Source organism: Erithacus rubecula (assembly GCF_903797595.1).
Source record: "Erithacus rubecula genome assembly, chromosome: 1".
NCBI classification, from domain to species: Eukaryota; Metazoa; Chordata; class Aves; order Passeriformes; family Muscicapidae; genus Erithacus; species Erithacus rubecula.
Genome location: NC_136658.1, coordinates 66,324,263 through 66,348,003, shown reverse-complemented (window position 1 = coordinate 66,348,003; position 23,741 = coordinate 66,324,263). Strand labels below are relative to the sequence as shown.

The following is a 23,741-nucleotide window of genomic DNA, read 5'->3' as shown; positions in this document are numbered from 1 at the left end:
AAAAGCAGAAGCATCTGCTTCAGGTAGCAGGACTGCAGTGTGTACATGCAAGTATGTGTTATTTCCTTGCTAAATTTCACCACAATTTCCATGTATTTCCAAAGTTATCCTCACCTGGCTGCTATTAACCTTATAATGAGTGAACTGTGTGTAACAGGAGAAAGACTGCTTCATTTCTCTAATAAGCACACCCAACCACCAAACCCTACATATAAATGTTTAAATTATTGCACACTTGGGATTACAGCTTCACATCTGGGCAAAGATCAAGCTACCACCAAAAAGATGGCATCACCATCCCTGAGCCACACGTGTCTGGCCCCTGCTTTGGCTGAGTGCTAGTGACTGTATCCAGGGTCATGAGTGATTTCCTCCCTGTTCCACCTTGGTGCACCAATGCCCAGTTACTCATTCCATCAGCAGCAGGCACTGCCAATGGACAGACCTGGGACATCTTTGTATGAGGGTCTTCAATTAGCTGACATTAACAGTGAAAAAAAATACTCTGAATCTGGAGGAGATGGAGAATCTCCAAGATGTATTCTGTTGCAAAAGGTGTCAAGTGCTTCTCAATTCAGATGTCTGCAGTAGTTTTGGCTTTAGCAGCTCAAGAAAATACAGAGTAACTATCATCCTGAAAGCTACTAAAAACAATACATTTTGAAACAAGTATTCAGGGAAAGAAACAGCAAAGAAAATGCAAATGAGGTAGTTGGATTATTGCAGACATACTTAAAGAAAATGGCAGTATCTTTTTCCCTGACTTTTTATGCTTATGCTTCAGTCTCTTGCTAGTAATTTAGGAAAATAATTCCCAGTTTGTGCACTGCTTCAGGGAGCAAATGATCTGGAAATATGAACCGTAATTTCTGTGTCCATATTAACTGCAAATTTAGTTGCAAAATCTGTCTCTTGAATTTGCTGTTATCTGTATTCTGGAGTCATTGCTGCTATCCTAAAGGCAGTAACATTTTACTATTTCTAAAAGCTAAAACATTCTTAATTTTATAATTTCCAAAAATTGAGCTGAGCTTTCTGGAAGTACCATGATATTGATCACAAGGTAATTTGAAACAGAATTATTCTAGGAAAATAATGTGTTTGTTGTCTTGCCATTGAGTTGAAAAAGCTTAAGTTATCATAAAACTGTAGCTGAAGTCATCAATATATCTCTCATTTTATTACAAAAAGAATGAATTCCTGGGGTCACCAGTTTCAGAAGCCTCTTAATCTCCGAGCCTCAAACCTTTTCATAGGTCACTACCAACACCTTTCATTCATTACAGAAGAACAATGAGCTGAGCAGCAAGAAACCGAGGAGCAAACGGGCTTTAGTATTTTTTCTATATTCCATGTTACTACATGGAAAGTAAGTTGAATTAAATGACAAAATGAAAAAAAGTAAAGAGAATAGCAATACAGAAAGCTTAAGAAATACTTGCACCAAACCTGAGGTGCGATACATAATGGAAGACAAACTCAAACTCAACAGCTCACTACCATAAAGCAAGGATGCAAATTTTTCAAGTAAAAGACTTGAATTTCTCTGGTTTATTTATGGAACCTAATGACTACATTGATTACATATCCTACTAAAATATTTTATAATAAACTTCTGTTTCAACAACAACCTTCCAAACACCAATACAGTATTTTCTTCAATGAAACAACTGCAAGAAAAGGAACCAAGTTATTGTAATGTACTATAAAGTGGTTAGACTTAAGCTGTGTCAATAGTAGTTGTTTTAAAGACTTCAGCTTCTTTATCAGTTACAAACACTTCATTTAAGTCTTTTTGTTTTCAGTTTAGAATTTAGTAAGAAGTTATGGGCACTTCCAGTGCAAACACAAGTCAAAAGCTGCTGTTTGGGAAACAACCCATGTGTTGACATTTGGCACTGGTTTGAGTCTCTGCCTTTTGATTTCCTGAGGACATATTTAGTATGATCTGCTCATTCACACAGTCAAATGACCAAAAGAGAAACTCTGAATACCCGTAATGAGATGTAAAGTTTCAGGTGCACCCATAAAGCTGCCCAAACAAGAAAACGTGCTACTGATCCATAGATACAAATGCAACAATGATCTTAAGCTTGGAAAAATTAGTTCTGCATTAGTACAGGCAAATCCCCAACTAGATGTGTGTTCTAGTATGTGCTTTTATAAAGATTTCACTCTTGCAAAATTAATACATAATTACACTATTGATTCAGGTAGTGAGTACACTATTGTGCCCTGAATATCATCAGCAGAGAAAAGAACACTAAACAGGGAGTGACAATTAAAACACTAAAATGGTCCATCATCATGCGTCAAATGAATCACTTCTGGGTATAGTCACACAGTAGGACATTGATGCTTTAGAAAACCACTTTAAATGTTTCCTCCTTATGTAATGCCTAAATAATCATACATATCAAAAACTAACATTCCCATGTTGTGGAATTTCTTATGAGAACTGAAACTTTCTAAAGACCAGCTATTCACAGCTCTGTACGGCATCCAGAGTAGTTTTAAATGTTCAGCTACTTTCATGAAAGTCACCTTATTCTCTTTCAAACACAGTCTGCTGCAGCCTACTCCTACACAGCAAAGTGTCTCTAAGAAGATGATGCTGCATCCCAGAAGAAATCTCGCCTCAGTGTCAAGCCTACAAGCTTCTGAAATATCAGTGTCTAATATTTTACCTTGCTATTCAAACCAAATTCAATAGATTCTGTAAATTTGAAACCCTCTTGAGCTGGAGACTCTTCCATGTCAGAAAACTTCGGCTAATGCTTCCCATAACCTCCTACAGAGGGCTAGAGGAGAAAAACTAGACAACAGTTTTTCAGCAGGTGACTGAACAATGCTTCTCTTAAACAACTTCTGGGTACTCATTTGGCAGCAATTAGAACAGATGGGTCCTAGAAAAATAAAGATTTCAGAAGAATTTCACCTACTCAATATTCATCTATCTCAAAAAGCCCCTGAACAAAAATGTAAGAGAAGGATGACAAAGAAGAATCATTCTACATTCAAAAGCCATCTAGTATCAGACTGGAAAAAACCAGAGTGTAAGTCTGGGTGCTTCTTATTCCCCACCTACGCAACAGAACTCATTTGAGACATCCAATCCTGAAGTACATAAAATAATCAGTTGCAGGGAAGAGCCCTGTAACATTCAGGAATCAAAACTGCCTTAGTATGACTGAGCAGGTATCTCTCAAACAGTTAGCAGCCTGAAAGTTATAAACAAATACTAACTATATTTTGGCACAAGAATCAGATATATTCTCTAGGGCAGGCTCTTAATTTCAGCTACAGTGTTACATGGAGCATGACCTTTCTGAACTTCAATATGCAGACAATTTTAAAGACAACTGTAGTGCTTCCTGAGGAGGGCAATGGTTTGCTGCCAAACTTTTCTCCCTCCTACGTTCATAAAAAGATAATTTTATACTGATAAAGCACTTCTGCTGTTCTAGCAAAAGGACATCTAATGCAGAAAAGCCCGAAAAAGAGAAGGAAAGCAGCTGGGAGGAGTAGATACCCTTCATGAACTTGCTCATCCTCCACAGGATGAAGGTCTTCTGTGTTGGAAAAGAAATAGGATGATTCCTAAGAGATGTTCTCTAATCTGGAATCCGATAATCTGACTCAGATGTCAGGCAGCTTCTATGATTCAAAGTATCAATACGGATGGCCTTCACTTGGAAGATGATTTTTCAGGTGGTTCTGAAGCTATGGAGCAGGAGAAGGACTGCAGAAACCAACCTGCAAAGGCAGTATTTCCACAGGTTGCATTTTCACTTAAGATAAATATGATGCATACAGGGGAAAAAAGACCATGTGTTGTTACCCTTCAAAGAAAGGTTATGTCATCTGTCCTTGCAACTTGGAATTGAACAACGTCTCTCCTTATACAGAGAATTCTCCATAGAAGCATCTTTCCTGAAGAAAACTTCTTTCTTGCAGATAATGCATGACAACACTGACAATAGTGACCCTGCTGGTCACAGAAACTAATCCCAAAGCAGCACTCATCAGCAAATCCAACACCTCTGAATCAAATGAGTATTTATTTGAAAAACCAACTCCTAAACATGTAAAAACTTCACTTTAATAGCAGAAAAGTACATGTTAAAGCTGAATAAATCAATCATTTGGTTTAAATCTCAAAGTACAACTGAATTTTAAGTTTCTCCCTTCACTGGCTTTGCTAGGAGTGATGCTGAAAGTGAAAGTTTTCTGGTTCCACAAGAATAATATTCTTTTATTCGGGAATATAGGATTTTGTTGAACCTTGTAACAGCAGTTGAGTGCTGTCCTTGTGCCAGAAAACCATGTTGACACTAACAGAAAGTCCTTGTGGCCAAATTAGGAATATCTTTCACAACACAAAGAAACATCTAGTGCATGCCCTGAAGCAATACTCTAAATGCCTCATAGGAAATGGAGAAGCAACAACAAAAACAAACAGTCTACAATTGTAGAGTACTATGTCAATACTTGAAGTCTTTGCTTCAAGAAGATTTTATCTAAGAGAGAGAGAAGGTGCATGAAGCAGAATCAGTATCACATCATGCAGAAGTGGTATCAATACACCCTGAATAACATTTACGAGCTTAGTACCAAATAAATTAAGACTGAAAAAATATACTGCAGTTGTTCTGGAGAAGATTTAACAACATTTTGAACAGGGTTTGCCGCTGGTCTGTTGCACACAGTTAACAATAAACCAAGCATTTCTTGAGCTGTCTCCAGTATCAGTCCATTTCTGAGACAGTGGTAATCATACACACACAAAGCCAGCCAACACAAAAGAGCTGAAAGCTGAATCCACAAAACAACGAAGATTCCTGCTATGATAAGCTGGTTCCTTGTTTTCCTTTTGATTCTATGGTCTCCAAACCATTCTAAAAAGAACCTTCCCCAGAAAGAGCTTCGCACTAGAAAAAGCTCTGAGACAATGACAGCACAAACAAGAATGTCTGCCATTGCTCACAGAGACACTTTCATAGCCTCCATGAAAAGGGTTACTTAATTGCTTGTGATGGATGAGCCAGAAATACAGCTTGGCAAGGAACTTCTCAAGAAGGGTCTTTGTAAACACTGTGATAGAGGATTCTGGGTTCAGATCAAGTTAAGCTCTGCCCATATGGCAAATCTGCAGCCTGAAGTTCCCATTCCTAAAAAAGCTGATGCTTAGATGTGAATTTTCAGGCTTGCAGAAATACTTAAGAATGATAGAGGCACACTTCTGATAATCTCTATCTAGCATGGCCCCATCACACAATAAACAGTATTTCAGTCCAGTGCATTTTGACCATACCTTTCTGGATGGACAAGGGAAGGAAGCTTCAAATAAAGAATCTGCCAATAGACTCAAAAAGAATAGAAGTTCATAAATTCAATTAACTACGTGGGAGAAAGGGCAGTTACACTTTAGAAAAAGTGTTTTACTACTGCCTAATGAAGACAAGAAGCATCTTCATTTGTAGCCAAGAGGTGACTGGCATGAATTGAGATCTACTTTTTATCCAGGCAAAGAAAAAAAACACACAAAACACATGAGCCAGCTGGCACACTTGCACTGCACAACAGGTTTGAGTTCACACTCTCCCAATGTAATCCACACAGAAAGATGTTTATGGGCAGCCTAAAAAGTTGCATTTCCTATGACCTACTATAATTTTATGTAAATTAGTATTTAGGATCTCGGCATCTATAAGCTTTGACAGTTTAGAGAAGAACCAAAAAAACTCTGCAGCAAGGCTCATACTGGTTGATTTTGTGGTTTTTTTTCAAAGCAACATTTCTCTATTATTTTAAAAATATCCCATCTACCTGCTTCCAAACACAAGATATTAACATTTAGATTTATCCGTGTAAAAAGTAACAGGTGTAGGGTATGCAAATGACTGAGTATTTCCATTCTTAGTCATGGCAGTTATCCTCTAAATTACCTGCAACTCTTTCCTTTGTCTCACTTGAGAAGTTTCTGCTACACAACTTTTTATACAGCAGATACAGATTTCCTCACCCAATGTAGTATGAACAAGCCCACAGAAAATATACAAATAAATTACTCCAATTGTGAAAGTCCAGTCAGCCTCATACAGACAACTTTCATTGCTTACACATTAAGATAACATCTGAATGCAATAAAAAAAATGCACTATCAAAAATATTCTACAACCTTCACACCATGAAAATAAAACCAGGAAAACAGGACAAGCAGCCTTTTACTTAACACATCACCTTAAATATCTTGTTTATCTTTGACATATACAGATATCAAGGATGTAGCTTAACTGTTTTGTGCAACACCCAATGAAAGAGTTGCTTTAAAACTAACAGCAATTCACATGTAGATACATTTCTAAATTTATTCACCTGAGCCATCAATACTCCCTTCCGCTTCCATGAGAAAACCCTTTTTAAATGTGTGCATATGCTCATGTTATACAGGGAAAGAAAAAATCTGTGAACTGCAGTAGAACACACATCTTATGGTATCATGGTTAATCACCAATTTCAGCATTTCTCAGTGTGTAGTGGTTAAGCAGGCTCTCAGGAATTCTGCCACAGAGCTATCAGCTTCAAACAACTGGCTAACCACAAAGCAGTAATTTTGCACTGCCATATTTAAAACCACTGGTGTCCATTGTTGCTAACACTGCTAATAGCTGATCTTGAAATAAAGCAAGTGATACTTTCTCTGGTGTCAGCAGCACAAATGAACACACAGGCTCTCTCATACACTAAACTCCAGAAAAAAAAAAAACCCTCCTCCATTTAACTAATTAAGTCTAGTTTGTATCTGTCATTCAAAAACTAGCTTGTAACAGCTATTCTGTATGCTTGCTCTGCTGAAGCAATATGCCCTGAAAAATAATGCTAGGTACAAGCATCATTAATTGAAAAGTTTATAGCAGCTGTAGTACAATACAAATAGAAATTCAGAGCAAGTGAATACTCCAAGATGACACTGTGGCCATCACACAACTAATTCAATGAAAAACTGGTTTTCTGAAAAGCTTTTGGACAAGTCTGGGGACTGAACTAAAGAAAGCAAGTAATTTCACATAAGCAAAACATCAGCAGGAGTAACTATAAGCAGAGATATCTAGAGCACTTCTTATGGGTCTCCAAATGGGTTATTTGGAGCAGTTAATCCCAATATAGATGATTCAAACTAAAAAAGATCTCTTGATAAATTAGTCCATATAACTGCTGCTACACCTGTCAGCTCCTGTCTTACATGTTACCTCACAGACCTAAACTGTCAGCCATCAGCATGTTTTACACACCCCAAGCTCACTGCAGAGTGGAAGCATCACTGCCTTGCTGTACCTACATTGACATTTCCAAGCCTGTTTCCTGTACTTGGTTTTAAATATTTCCTTGCTCCTCCTTATGATCCAACTGCCCAATATAAATGCTGTCTTTCACTATGAATGTACCAGTTGTCAGCCAGATGCTGGGTAAGTCCACTTACCAGATCATTCCTTCTGGAACTTTAACTCAAAAGCCAGTATTTCCTAACACTTGAAATGATGGAGCCAGTATGAACAAATGGCTATCCTTGATTAATCTTACAGAACTATTTCTTAAAATACAGAGTTTCCTAACAGAACTAATGTTTTTTTAACTTCCGTATGGAATCTACCAGTAATCGGCAGAGAACATCTAACAAAAACAAAAAAAGAAAAAAAAAAGAAAAAAAAATCAACCAATAGTGGCAACTTGCTTGATATTGCTTTAGCTTTCCACATTAAGGAAGAAATATGCCTTCTTTCCAGAAAGGTTAAAGAAAGATCTTCACTGAAGACAGCCTACCTTCCTGTGTAGACAGTCTTACACCTTTTTTTGAGACTGGTGTTTCTGATGTTTCTTCCAGCCAGACATTTTCTCTCATCCAGTATTTCCTCACAGTCTCCATGATTTTAGATACTCAGAAAAAGGGCACATGTGCACTAATGTCGAGCTTCAATGGAATCAACCAATGCACCTGCAACACAATCGACGTAAACCTTGATGTTGACTAATTGAAGATCTTCACTCTTTGGATTTTTTATCTCATGGATACAGAGACCAGCATGTATGTGGAACCAAAGAGGATTTCTGAGCACTGATCAAGTACAAAGAGAATTTTCTGGGGAGGAGGTGAGGGCAGCACTCCAAGATCCGTTTCTTGTGAGGAAGAGTAACAAATGAGGCTGTTCACAGATATTTTTAATACATCTGGACTGTAGCTTATAGATGTGAAAATTATTTTCTCATGTAATTGCTTATACTTCAGGTTATTAGCTTCCAGCAGAAACATTCTGCCAAGAGCCACAGTTACATTCACTCTGGGCAGTAATTCTGCATAAACAACAAAACTCATAATAATAAAGTGGCATTCCTAAATGCTAGTTTTTGCTTCTAAAACATACAAAGCCTACAGCTTATTCCTGAGATGAGAATTGTACCAACTGCGTAAATTTTATCCAAGCAAAAAGATAACAGTAGGATAAATGTCATTTAAATAGTCAAGTACTCTTGCTAATCAGAAGCTAAAAAAGACTGATAAAAAGATTTTATAATCCTCCAAGTTATGCAGTAGACTTTTTAAATGAAAGATTTCACATACCTCAAGGAAACTCAAGGAAAATGAATATACTTTGCTGATATCAATAGTTTAACAATAACAAACTCCAGATACTAAAGCACTAAGCAAAGTATAAAAGCTATGAAACCACTTGCAGCATAAAAGGTCAGCAGCTGGACAGTAAACCTCTTTGCCTGCACAGGAGACTAAGACACCCATGTCACAGTACTTAAATTTACACATAGACTACATTGTGTTGAGACATTTTCCTTGTAAGTGCTCCATGTTTCTCAGCATATAAAAAACCCCATGCATACAGTCACATTTCAAAACCTTTCATTCACAGAGTAGTGGTTTAAGTCATTATTCCAAAGTCTCCACAAATGATGAAAATGAAATTGTTCATACCATTACAGAACTATCAATTATAAGTAAAAAAAGCCTACTATATTTATGTTTTTTAAAACTGTGTTTTAAATAACATTTCAAAGTTGCAGCAGAAAGCAGGTTATCTTGTTAATAAAACCCTCAAAGCACAACCATGTAAGTTTATTCATGTTGGATGAAGTTTTTCTATTATAGCCTCCCTGCTATCCTTCCATGTACCTCTCCTGCTTAGAATGAGTACACTGCAATTAGTCACCCACAGTTCTTACTGCTTAGTCTTTGGTTAAAAGACCAATGACTAGAAATTCACTTTAAAATATATGTTACCTCCAAGTATGTTTATGAATTGATGATGCAAAAACCTTAGCATTTTATGGCAAGATCAAGAATATCAAGTGAATAAATCTTCAATGGCAACATGAGAACAGAGAACTACGTTTCTTAAATATTCTTAAGATACTACTTTTTTCAGAAGTAACTGCAATTCTTCAAAACACATTATCATAACTGGCCCCACTACACACAAACACCTCTTGTAGCGCGTTATCTTTTTTTTTAACCATACCTGTGGACTTCCCAAATTAGGACAGCCAGTATTTTTTCCATGTTTAATCCATCCATCTTTTCAAGTCTGGCATTGCAGAAACGCTTTGTTGAGCAGCTCCACTTTTAGCTTAATGGCACAATTGAGTACAAATTTAAAGCTATACAGACTCAGACACTGGTACTCAAACACTTTAACTGTTCTTTCAGCAAAAATGGCAAGATGGAGAGACAGGGTGGAATGGACAATTGGGAATGTGAACTACTCTGTCCACAATTCAGGGCTCCCAGATAATCCATTCAGAATTGCATGAGAGATTCATAAATCAGTTCCCTAAGAACATAATCTGCTGGAGTCCTAGAAATTCTGTGTCTTTTATTTTCCCCTTCAAAATACACAGTATAGAAAGAGCAAGAACTTTTCTGGTAGAGAATTGCTATATATTAGAATTCCAAGACAAGGATGACAGCTCAAGGGACTTGTATGACCTCACCTCCCATAAAGCAATCTATTTTTGGGCTAAAGGCCATCTTCTCTTTAAACATATGCCATTGTAGCTGTCACTAGAGATCACAGTAATGCATCAGGTACTGGGAATAGCAGATATAGCTAACAGTTGTTAAAAACTGAAGTCCTGATCTCCAAAACACAGCACCATATTTATAACCTCACATATGACATCTGTCAAGCTTAGACAACCATACCTCTGAGCACCTCCCAGCAGCTGTGCATTTACACAGCACATCAAGGGTAGGGACAACAGCACACTGACACCACCAGTATCACACCGATAGTCCCTGCTGCATAGTTACCAACACCAACACATTTGCTAGAACTCCATCAGCAGAAACCTATTCAAAGTGAACATGAGCTATCCGACCTGAGAAATTAATCTGGATGCAATTACAACTAGACTTTTGTCAGTATTTTGTCCTCCACTTTTCCTTCACCATCTAGATGGGGCAAACTCATCTTCAGTAAGCATCTACATCAACAACGTGGCCAAATGATTACTGACTTCTAAGCTGAAAGCATTCTTTACGCAGCTCTTTTTCAATTGAGATTACAAGCAGATGATCACTGACAAAATACCAAATGCACAACACTTCTTTTTAGAATTTGCACTGTGAAATTTTTCAGAAATAAAGACAGATGCCATATGCGCCACTCTGAGAGCTCCAAAATCAAGACTGATGAAGGACTGTACAGAAACAAATCATATGTGGTCGGCAGATCACATCCTCAGCCTAACCCCACTGCACTCTTTAATAAGGCACTTTGGCTAGTGCCTATCTTGAAGCATCAGTTTCACATGCTTCATGCGACCTGCGGTGAACCATGCATTTACTCACATTTAACATAAACCTAATGTGGGTCTGCAGTTACTCAGCTGTGTTTTGAAGTTAATCCATTTCTAAAAGGCAGATTCTGTGGCAAGTTTTTCCCTTTGTGGATAGCCTGAAGCAAGAAATTCTAAGAAGTTATTAGGGCTCTGCTGGAAAATGGATATAAAATTCACAGCTGGAGATTCCAAATTACACTATGTGGATTAGAGATCTCAGTGCTTCTGTATACAGGCATTCATGTGTATCAGCATGTCAGTCTTTACTGTGCCTTTCCGCACTGTTTGCTGTAGGGTCTCAGTGCTGCCAGACCTACATAAAGTGCTCATGCCCTGGCACTGCAGTAGCAGTTCAGATGAGCTTGCCTGCTGGCAAGTAAATGGCTACAAGCTGCTCCTGCACTTCAAGGTGAAACACAGTAAGAAGAAGCATGAAGGTTTGAAGAGACCTCTACAGACTGCCTAGTGCAATCCCTTGCTACAGAACAGGGACAGCTGGAGCAGACTAGTCCTGGCCATGTCTAGTCACCTCCAAGAAGGTAACTTCACTACCTCTCAAGAACCTGTTCTCATGTTTCACAACCTCTGTGACAAAACTGTCTTTTCTTTTGCTCAAATATTCTCTTATATTTTAATTTGTGCATATAATATATTGTTTCTGGGCACCAATGAGAAGCATCTTCCTGTCTTTTTTCCTTCTTGCCTTCAGCTAGTTACATACACAAGATCCCATCTGAGCCTCCTCTTCTCCAGGCTGAACTAAGTCACTGACAAGAATGTTCCCCCACTACTGGCCCCAGTGTTATTTACTTGGGGACACCAGCTGGAGCTCACGCAGCAGATGACAACACTGCGCCTGGCAGTTCAGTCAGTTTTCAGTACAAATTACTGTCTACTAGGGTGTAACTTCAACATGTCTGTGTTATCACAGATGGTGTCAAAAGCCTTGCTAATACACAGGATCAACTGCTGTCCGTTTGTATGCTGAGACAGTAATTTTGTTACAGAAGGTTATTAAGTTAACCAGGCACGAATTCCCCTTCATAAATCCATCCTACCTACTGTCCTTTGTGTGTTTGGTAAAGGTTTCCAGGATTATTTGCCTCATCAGCTTCACAAAGACTAATATCAATGTGACTGGCTCACAGCTCCTCAGATCCTCATTTTTGTACTTAAAAATAGGAGACATTCACTCAAAACCTTAGGGAACTTCATCCATCACAATGATCTCCCAAAGACTGAGAAGCACAGTTGCATTCTCTAGCTCTGTAAAGAGTTAAGAGATGCATCCCAATCAACTTTCATGTGCACATCCAACAGATTTAGATATTCTATCCTCCAGTACTAAAATGCATATATTTAAGAAAGCAATTAAAGTGACACCCACATACTCAAAAAAAAAAAAAAAAATCACAAAAGTGGTGTATAGTCTCTGCTGCCTTAATATACCAAACTTGATATTTCATCAGCAACTCTTAGAAGACTAATAGACGATTCACCAGAAGTGTTGAGCTTGAAATGAGAATCTTATTAGAAAAGATGACAAAAAACCATGGAAAGTGATTTGAATTTTACTGCATTCTGCCTCATGAAGAAGTGTGGAGCTGTATTTTCATTTGTCTGCCTTTTTTTTTTTTTTTTAGCCTAACAGCAAAGTTGTCAATGAAGTCACTGACAATCGGTATCTTCTGCTTCTCCTTGATATGTACAGGAATCTGCTCTTGGACACGTAAAAGGATAAATGCACGTATCCAGACAGCACTACATGCACCAACTTGGCTTCACCCGAGCAATGCGCTGCTGTTCTGTTGTATGCAGACAATTACAGAACGTATGCAGGTGCCTTAAATGAGTCTCCCGATTTAAGAAGTGTCCTATCGGAGGAGCAAAAGGGTCCTGGAAGATGAAAAGATAAATATCAAAATATTCAATGCTTGCCTTGGTGTTAGCAGATATGAAGATGCAGGTTGAGAAGCTAAAAGAAACTTAAGTACCAGCTTGGGACAGGTCTTACTCCCAGGAAGACGAAGCATGCACTACATCTACCAATTAAAGCCATAGATGCAACGCATGAAGAGTAAAGCTTAAACTGCAGATTTAGCGTCAACATCACCATGATGATGCTTATCACACAGTGCTTTGCCTTTACAGGTAACTCTTACCCCAGAATTCTTCCATTTTATGATAGATATTATCCAAATAAAATCAACACGGGGGGAGAAAGGTCTAAGAAAAACATGGAATGAACTAAGTTTTGTAGAGCAGTAAGACACTCACAGGGTTCCCTCAGGATGTCTGAAACAACAGCCAGAGCCAATAATGTGTTTCAAGAGGAATTGCACGAACAGGTAAAGGTTGTTACTTGAGAAGGTGACTGAACATCAGATTATGAACTCAGCCATTTCCTTTTTGTCTATACATCATGGGTGAGGAGAATCTGGTGCAATGCTTTTTACATTTCTGAACTCTGCCTTTAGGTAACCACATTGATTCACACTACTTCATTACAACCAAGGGTTTTCACATTTGAAAAGCCTCAGGCTGCCATATAATAAACAGAAGGAAAGCATAGGAGATTTCCTTAAAACATACAGTGGTTACTTCCAAGAATCATCTGAAACAAACTGGCAGTGATAAATATTTATTCCAAGTACTTTTTAAATACAAAGCCATCAAGACAGTGTTCCATCAAATGATTTCTCTAACATTTTGCAGATAAAAAGTGATCTATGACTGAATATCAGCAATGATGTTCCACTGAACACAGTTTATATTGTATTACAAACTTCCTCTGAATGAGACTCTGATAAATAGTGTAAGACTGAGTTCAGCAGTCTCTAGCACCCTCCAATTGACCTTGTCTTCACTTGGAAGGACACAATCTGGCTGTGTACCAGTGTAGCAAGTTAGGAAGTGATTAGTGCATGCCTTTGGTATCTGCAAACAGGGAACACAGTAACAATTATCACGTGAGAAATAACTTGAACTCTTTACATCCTAACTCCTTTTGCTCCTTATTCACACACATAACCTGTACAAAATCAATTACCAATAATAGAAAAGTAAGCAGACTCAAATGGCCTTTGTCCAACTGTTCATTCTGCAATTCAATGCCCCTTTCCTTATTCCAATATTAGAGTAATTTTATGCTACAGCATGGTATAGAACTGCACTCAGGATACTGAACAGCTGGCATGGTTTTTAAGTATGCAGGTTTTTATAATCAGAAGTTCTATCCACAGCAAAATACATTGATCAGATTAAAAAGACAGTACAGTTTCCAGGCAAAGGATAATTGTTAGCTTCTTTTTTTATGGCTTCTCACCCTTCAGCCTGAACTACTTATGTCTCCTCCAGTCTAGGTGGCTTGACAAAAAAAGAAGAAACAGTAAAAAAGCAAACCAGTTCACATGCTACTTTGCTGCAGTAGCATAACAGCACAAAACCTGAAGAAATCACAACCTCATTTAAAGAGCTTTGAAGGATTAAACCATGTCTTTTTTAACTCCCTCCTAAAACTATGAAGAAAAACGTAAGTCAGCTCAATGACTTGCATGCAGTGATGGATCACAAAGTCTGAAACTGGGTCTTGCTGCAAATGCATGCACAATAATTTACAGCAAAGCCAGCTTAACACTTTCTACCCATCAGGTTCTGCAGTTCTTTTGAAGTCTGCTTTATCATAATGATCAGTGGGTTCGCAATTTCCTAAGAGGCAACAGTATTTCTGGGAGCAAGAAAACCCAGTACTGCTTGTCCCAAGTGTCACCACATCATCTCTGTTACTTTCTCAAACATCTAAGTTTCACAGTTACCAAACAGTGAACAGTGTCCTTTTTCAACCTAATCGTGCAGTCAAATATAAACCTCTGTAGATCAAAAACTGAACACAATTTTTTCCGCTGCAGAATTACATCAAAGACATAGATTGCATAATGCAATATGAAGCATATTTTAACTCATTTATTCAGGAATGATTTACCTGAAAACAAGTTTTTGAGTATACATAGAACTTGGTTGCTTTTTGGCAGTCTTTCTTTATTGAGCATATTTCAGATTCTGATGTCCTTAAGATTAATTTTCTGTGAAACAAACAGCTTTACTTTTCCCACTAATGGCACCCTTCTGAGACTTCACCCAAAGGATCTTGAACAGTTCTACTTACATTGTGAAGGAATATTAAAACCTTCTTTCCTACTTAACCAAAATAAGGCTTACTCTTTTATGAAGTGATGAAGAGCAAGTTGTAACCCACACCCTTCACCATACCAATATTCGCAGAAGTATGGAAACAAATTGTTTCAGCAGCTGAAAACATCCCATGCACCCAGTTGGCACTGCAGTGATTTCAACTTGATTTCTGGTGGGGTATTCATTAATTCTTTCCAGAAGCAGCTGGGAAAGCTTCCTCAATGTTAGTTTAATAGATATGAAGTGCTCATGGAAGAGATACTTTGGGAAGAAACCTACCTAGCACAGCCAAAAGGTTGAGAACCTACTTAGATAATAATGACATTTTCCTGAATACACTGACAAATGTTTGCCTTCTATACAATCACCCTTTTCTCCTTATTGTGCATGAAAGATCACAGACCCACCTGGAGCTCTAGAAAGAAGGAACTTTCTAGACTTAAATACCATTTCTTTCATCAAGTCTTCATATCTACTATGCCACTTCAAAAGCCAACTGCAGTTGACTACATCAAACTGCACTTGTTTCCAAAGAAACAGAGGGGGAACTTCCTTCCCAGCTGGTAGAGAAATCAGAATTTTGCTAGGTATTTTCTAGAACATATAACACAATAATGACTATATATAATCCTCTCTCAGTCAAACTACACAAATAATATATGTGAGAAGCTAGTACTAACCTCCAACTTCGACAAATTAGATACCAAAAGAGAATATTTTCCTGAAAGATACAGCACACACGTTTGCCACAATTTTCTGCCCTCAACCTCTAAATTGTAGTAATTCTAAAATTAACTGTCAGGGACTAAAATTAAAGTTTATCTTAGTTTCAAAGATTCTTATATTCTTTAAAGATGCTTCTATTCATACTAAAGCTATAGGTCATACTAAGCTATAGGTAAACCCAACCACATGAAACGTACAAGACAGCCAGCCTTCATAAGGAAATGATTTGAAATATGACAAAAATGCTTTTGCAGAAGTTAGCAGCACAAACAAATCTCAAGGATGTTTCAAAAAGGTGAAACTCTTGATTTTAATTACTTCTGAGGATGAAGCTGGCAGTTTGAGCAGCACTGATTTGATATAATGAAGATGACTACAAGAAAGGCACCTTTCTGTGTAAGTCTGCCCCAAAATATGGTAGCTCTCTTTCTTTACCCATCATGCCAGAAACTAATTAAGTGCTAAAAATCTTTTCAGATGCCAAATGAGTTTATACATCTTTCAATATCCAGATTCTTCACACTTCAAACAGCAGAGGTAAAACTTCCCTAACATGGACTGTAGTTCTATCTAGAAACCCGATGTATCAAAATTTAAAAATTTCAATTTCATTTCATTTACACTGGTAAGTGGGCACTAGCAATAGGCACTGTATGAGTATAATGTGAATAACACTGATGTTTCAGCTGTTGCTAAGGTGTGCTTGCACTGAGCTGAGGATTGTTCAGGTTCCCATACTCTGTGAGGCAGCAAGGGCACAAGAAGCCAAGAAGGAGCATGCTAGGACAGATGACCTGAAGTAGCCAAAAGGCTATTCCATACCATACAGTGTCATGGCCAGTATATAAACAGGGGCAGTTGGCTGTGAGCTGTCAATCACTGCTCAGGGAGGGACAGGGCACTGGTCAGTGAATGGAAAGCAGTTGTTCTGTGCATCACTTCTTTCTCTTGAATTTTAATATTTTCTCCCCCCTTTTCAATTGCAATAATTATTATTATTTATTTTGATTCAACATTAAAGTGTCCTTTCCTCAACCCACAAGGTTTATGTGCTTCTGTTTCTACTCCCCATCAGGTAGGGGTGGAATGAGCAAGCAGCTGCATGGTACTTAAGTTGACAGTTGAAGTTAAACCACAACAGTATGACACCAGAATTAACTAAAATTATGTCAATCATGGAAAAAGGAGAAATTACAGAAGTGTACTGAAAAATTCATGTTAGAACACTAGCAAAGCAACTCTTTGAAAGAAGAATAATTTTAGTCCAAATAAAGGAGTATTCACTTCTGGTTGAAAAACTGCATAATGTATTTAGGGTTTTTCCAGATACAAACCCCTCTTTTTACCTAGTCATGTATGGAGATTAGACTAGTTTGTAGCACAGATCTGATCTTAATTATTCTGTTTTCTACACACTTTAGTAATGGGCCATAGTTCAAAAATTTATTTTTGGTATACCTTACTGTCAAGTTTGGAAGCAAGATTTACATTTGAAACAACAGTTGTTATGAGACAATTATACCAAAACTGAATTTAGAAAGCACAAAAATTATACACTGAAGTTTCAGCTAAAGACCAAAACAGGAAACAAGCCTTTGTGATAAATACTAATGTATTAATGCAATTCAGAACTGTACACAGAACAACAGCCACCTGATATTATAAATGCATTACTTCTGGTGACATCATAAACCATAAGTTGAAAGAATCCTGTAACACTTGCACTCAAAGCACACAAAATTAATGATTATCTTTTATCTTCCAAGAACCTCAGTGCACTATTCAAACATTTTGATATTAAGTGAATATTCACATATGACAAATTAGAACATTAGGGAAAAAATATTCAACAACTCTAATTGGTGGCTCACAGGAAAAGCTACAAAAACTGTTAGATAATCTATTAGCAATTCAATACAGAAGACTTCATTAAAACCAAATAAATACTAAATTTTACCTTTTCTGGATTGTAATATAAAGATTTCAAAGTGGTAAACAAGGGTGGGCAGCCTTTACTGAAGTTAACCCTCAGGAACTTATCCGTTAGTTCTCTAAATTTTTCACCTAGGAACAAAAGTGTGTTTGGTTATATGTCAGTGGTTGCAAGTGTTATATAAATATATGCACTAACTGCTCTGCAATTCTGGATAACAGAAACTGAGAAACTGCAATGAACGGTTTTAATCCTTGCTGTTATTAAATAAGACAAATACGATCCGGATTTAAAAAAAAAGTAAAAAATCAGAGTAAAATGCTTAAGTTGCTAGTGTTTAGGAGTCTGTTGGCAGATATGGTAACAGACCTCAAACTTGCAGTTTGAGAAAATATTAAGTGCTGACTACAGAGGATGTAGCAAAAGCTATTTAAACAAACACTGAAAATACCCTATTACATTAAGAGTAACAATGGAGATCTTGCAAAAGCTCCATCATTGGAGGTTTTTATGAGAAAGTAAGACAAATAGGTTTTAGGAGTAGTGCAGTTATAAAATATCCTGATTTGAGGAAGAAGGAAGGATGAAATGAATCCTTTGCCCTCTCTTCTAGTCCTATTTTTATTAGTAGGACATGACTTGTAGTATGATGGTTGCTGGAATTAGAAACAAGACTTACTGTTTCAGGAACATAAGCTCCATATCAGAACCACCAGTATCAAAACATACTGCAGAAAGCTAAAAACCTGATTGAAGTATATTCTCAGTTAAAATTACAACACTTGCAGTAAGTGATATCTTTCTGAGCAATGTTGTTTAAAAAAAGAAAAAGAAAAAGCAGTACTTCAAAGAGAAAACATTCAGCCAGGAAAATAGCTGGTTTTCATGTTTTCTTTCCTATGATGAAAGTGATTGTTTTCAGCTGAGGGGGCTGGAGGGGGTGGTTGTTGTTTGGTTGAGTTTTTTTCTAGTATTTTTATTGACTTTATTTGCTTTGCATAGGGATGAATTTTTCCATACTTCAGTGCTTCCTCTGTTGTGGACTTCCGTAACTTTCTCAACAAGGAAGTAGCACACTTCACATAATACTAAGATTCACCCATAAAACTAACAGAACTGTTGAAATAAACTTAACTACAATAGGAACACATTAAGAATTTGATTAACAGATTGGTTTTAGATATTCAGAAAATGAAGACACTATTGCCTTGTATACAGCATTGTCATTTACTTTATCAATTCTCAATTGTCCTACTCTTACTGTTATCAGCAGTGTTGCTAACAAACACTGAGACTAATGAAAGTAATTCTTATTCTCACCTTACTGTACTAAACCAAACTGCTGTATATAGAAACTCCTACTACCTGTGGATGGGGATCAATAACTGGACTGTAAGCATATGCATTATGACAGATGGATTCATTAAAATGTGTTGTCTCACACTACAGAAACTCCCTAATATAAAGAAAAAAATCCATCTCAGTTTCTCCTGTTGAATTTTTCTAATTTATTATCTTGCTGGAAGAATCAATTTAGAATTTAGTAAAGCAAGATTCAAGTTTCCATTAATTACCTATTTACTTAGAGAACACAAAACAGCATTCAAACAAAGCCTAAAAAAAAAAAAAAAACCAAAAAAAACCCAAAAAAGCACACAGCTGGGTAACCACCTATCACAGCTACAATTTAGTCTGAGGCACTCACCTGACCACAGGAGCATAAACAAATCTAAAAATGTATGCACACACATTTGATCAGTAAAATTGATGATACAACCTTCCTCCATAAAGGTGGTTTTCAGCTCAATCAAGAAACTGATTTGTATCAAATACAAGGCTAGGATGCAATGCACAGCAAGGTCTGGACAAGAACTTGTCCTTTTAACATAAACCTGGATTTTAAAGTATTTTAATTTTTAAGGTTAGCTTAATTCTGAGTCAAACAGTGACAGCTGTAACTGGTCAGTGACCACACTGTAACAGTAACTGCATTTAATCAGAAATTCTATCCTCTTGAAACTTGCAAACATTTTTCTGCAAAGATTCCTTTCTACACTTTCATATTCCTGCTATCAAATTTCAACTGAAAGAAATTCTTGTCTCTGGTATTTGTAAACACAGAAAATTATTTAGTAAATAGATTAATCTCTATGGGATCAAAAACAGTCTTACACATTCATGCCTCATAGGCTTAATAAACAAGTAAGCAAAAACAAGTTTTAATTTTGAAAAAATATTATTGGTTATAAAATGCCACAGAAGGCAGCCAAGAGACTTTCCTTGACCAATCTAATAGTGATTTTTGTTTTCATTTAGCCTGTTGTAACAGTGTAAGCAACTAAATCTTGTTACAACATATTTCTACTTCAATGAACATAAGCTGGGAAACTACACTATCAGATGTAAGGCAACCTAGAGCAAAACACACAGTGAAATGAAGTCAACAGCAAACCACACTATTAATAAAGATATAGAAGAAAGCATTTTGCAAGTTATTTCCTTGTTTGCTGTGTTACCATAACAATCTTATTACATAAAAAACCCCCGATTAATCATCACACAGCTTTTCAAATCTAGCTAAAATGTCTTAAAATTTGGACCTGAACCTTCAAAGAAACTGAAGTATATAGGATGACAAAAGGCACAAGTGGCAACTTTTTATGAAGCAGTTAAAATCTTTTGATTCTACTCAGGAAATGCATGTGCATATTTAGACAATGAACAACAAGGAAGTGGACTAGATGTGCTCTGGAACATTTAAAGGTACCAACCAATGTGGTGCTCAGCAAATGAGCTAAACTAAAAACTAACCTTATAAATTTAATAGCATGAGGAGGTATGTTGGGAATTCGCAGCTGATATCAAATTTCTTGACACTTGATATCTAGCTTATGTACTTTCCAAAAGTCTTCTACTGGAGTTTCAGCAGCTAGACAGCTACACACTAATTATACATTTTTATGGTATTTACCATGGCATTTAGTCTCCTTCTATTTAGGAAGAGCACAGCCTTCTTTTTAAGAAGTATATACATATTTTCCTTCCAAAACTGAGGGTATTTGTGCACTGTGTTTCAAAACTAATTTTGAAAGGGCAAAGTCACAAAGAATTTAGCTATAAAATGCAATAATTTGAACTACATAATACTGCAGATATTTTTGTTCCTTTTATCAAATTAGCAGCACAAAGCTGGTTGTCAAATTAAGTTCTAATGGCTCTACAAGAAAGTAGATGTACATTTTTACAGTAAAATATGCATATTAAAGATACAGGAGGAGGTATGCATACATAAACACTCACATCTTGAATTGAAGTGTACTATACCCTACATTTTAACTCTTGAGTCTTAACTTGCATAGAGCAGAACAATTATGTACAGGAACTCCTACAATCTACATATCATTCTGCACTGTGATTTTATCAAAACAAATACCACATAGCTCATATAATATTTGACTGTATGAAGCTTTTCTATCAATTCCTAAAACATAAAAGAACTTTGTCTAATCCAAGAGAAATGCATATATTTGTCTAGATTTGTCTACATTTGTTCAAGTAGGTATTAAATGCACAAGTAAGCATTAAAAACACATTAAACAACTGATGAAAACTTCAGAAAAAATTAAAAAAAAAATTACAGAACAGATATACAACTTGTTACCTGAAACAAAGTTTAAAGGTAATCTTCTAGGTGAAACTGCTCTGGGATGTCTTTTACTAACTTCTTCATAAATCTGAAGCCTCTCTTCTAAAGTGCCTATTATCAGCAAATACAATAGATATAAGTAACAGACATAAAAATCTATTCTTTTAAATGTCTTTAAATGTTGAGAATCTAAGTGTTGAAAATTAACTGAGCTAGACTCCTTATGTGGATTTGGAAAATCTAAACATCTCATGTTATTTTTCTTAAGTTCAAAAACAAAAACTGCACTGAACACACTGCACATACAATACTCAATGACCAGCATTAATCACTCTAAGGATAAACTTTAAACAGGACCATTATCTTGCACATTCAAACACACAGAGCTGGTTTCTTTCAGTTACATATTGTTCAGACCCATTCACACATTGTATTACATTCATAGCTTCAATTAACCCTTTTTTTCACAATGCATCCATTTCAGACACTTGAAGCATTCAGAGAAACGTTGCATTTCTAAACCACAGGTATACAAATAGCACACTATACAAGCATGCCTGTATTATAGGTCCTCTGGTAACTGCAAAATCAGAGAACAATACTGCCAGTGTAAGTACTGAGTGCTAGAACTCTATACACCTTAATGTCTAACAAAAATAAAGCTACTTGAATATTTTCTGCCCACTCCTCCCCTTTCCCCCATAATATGCTTTGGAGCTCCAATGTGGTCAGAACTTAAATAACACTAATCTTTTGCTTTAAAATGTCATTTTTTGATAAATCATTTTTGCTTAAATATTAAATTCATCAAATAATTTAAAACTGAATGTACAGATCAAGGCTACAATACATAAATATTAAATATATCCATTTTTCTTTCGTAAGAAAAACAGTTTATCTTGTCACTGAGCTCAGATGCTGGGGAAGGGGGGGGAATCTATTACCCAGTGTCTCCAAGAAATGTAGAGTTATAAAAGTAACACTAAAATATTGTTTGGACTGGAACTAAAGCATATAAAAGCCCTAATTAAAGTCACAAGTTGGAGCTCCAGAACTTACCATGGGGGAGGAAATAGTCCTAAGACCACCTAAAAAATAAAGTAGCATTATTAGTTGTATAGAATTAGTACAGTTTTAGTCTACATAGGATTTTAATATGCCAAAAACTGCTGGCCTGTTCTTTGTTACAAACTACATGCTTTCATCAACATATTTATTGTATCAGAATAACTGAGCTCCTGTTAATTTAATTTCAGAGACAAGAACCATGGCATTCAACTCTATGGATACACCAGGAAAACCACTCAAAGAGCAACACTACACTCTGAATATATGAAACAAATAATTTTCATTACCCAATCACTAGCTGTGTTCTCAGACCTCCTGAGACCTAATGGTAAAACTTTCTAGAAGAAAGTTGGTTGAGATGTGCAATGCAGCTATAACATGTACAAATAATATAATTGTGAGCTTATGATTTATGATGTCATCAGAATAACTCCAATAAACTTTCACTAATTAGTGAAAAACTAAATACAAAGAAACCATTCCTGTATAAATGTAAACACTCTGGAACGTTATCAGTGCAAAACACTTAATATAGCATAAATAGTTGCAAAATTGTAGTTTTGAAAATTGAGCCATTTTTTCTGGAAAAACACAATAGCAGAAACTTGAGCTGGCACTGGAGTAACAGAGGTTTTAGCACATTTATCACCTTTGCTTCTAAAGTGCCAACTTAAAAAAAGGTAAAAAGAAAAGGTATTTTTTTCAGATGGTCTATCTTAAAAGGCCATCTTAAATAGATATTTGTGTATTTCCTACATAATCCTAGAAAGAGGTACCACCTAAACAAGTTTCAAAATTACAATTTTATGTTGTGGCATAGGACAGCAGTCTGACAATCAACTACTAGACAGGAATTCATTGTCATTTGGTTTCCAAGTTCATATGTGGAAAGGGAATGCTCTTCATATAAGCATCTTAGAAAATGTTACCCTGAATTCCAAGAAGATAAGTACATGCTATTGGTATTTTCATGCATACAAGTTTTTCCATGAGCATTTTAAAAATTAAAGAACATACTACAAAATATTCAAGATCAGAAGATACATAATTTTCTGCCAAGTAGAACTTTCTAATCTAAAGCAGTAGCATACCAAACAGGAGTTCTAAGTGTATCCTGTATCATCCATATTTTCACTGTTATCTGTGTAGCTTAACTTACTGGGTTGTAGGGCCTTTTCCAAGCCTTCATAATAATACCAGTTTTCTGCATTACGCTCAATTAACTCTTTGTATACTTCACCAGCTTCTTTCAGTCTTCCTAACTTGAGTAACATCTCTCCTAGAAATAACACAGTACAGAACTATGAATTGTATCAGAAAATGCTC

General features: G+C 36.5%; 1 protein-coding gene across 4 annotated transcripts in view; it reads right to left on the bottom strand.

Moving 5' to 3' along the window:
• NAA16 (N-alpha-acetyltransferase 16, NatA auxiliary subunit) overlaps positions 1-23,741 on the bottom strand; it is a 61,524-nt gene that overhangs the window by 13,658 nt on the left and 24,125 nt on the right. For 2 of the 4 annotated variants that reach the window (XM_079301793.1, XM_079301792.1), the window contains exons 7-9: positions 23,575-23,694; positions 21,363-21,458; positions 17,726-17,832 (exon numbers count right to left, since the gene is read on the bottom strand). In XM_079301793.1, coding sequence (XP_079157919.1) covers positions 17,726-17,832; positions 21,363-21,458; positions 23,575-23,694 — 323 coding nt within the window. Of the gene's footprint in view, positions 1-7,824; positions 7,997-17,725; positions 17,833-21,362; positions 21,459-23,574; positions 23,695-23,741 lie in introns of all 4 variants that reach the window. The other 2 variants (XR_013773741.1, XM_079301794.1) reach the window with 2 other exon arrangements.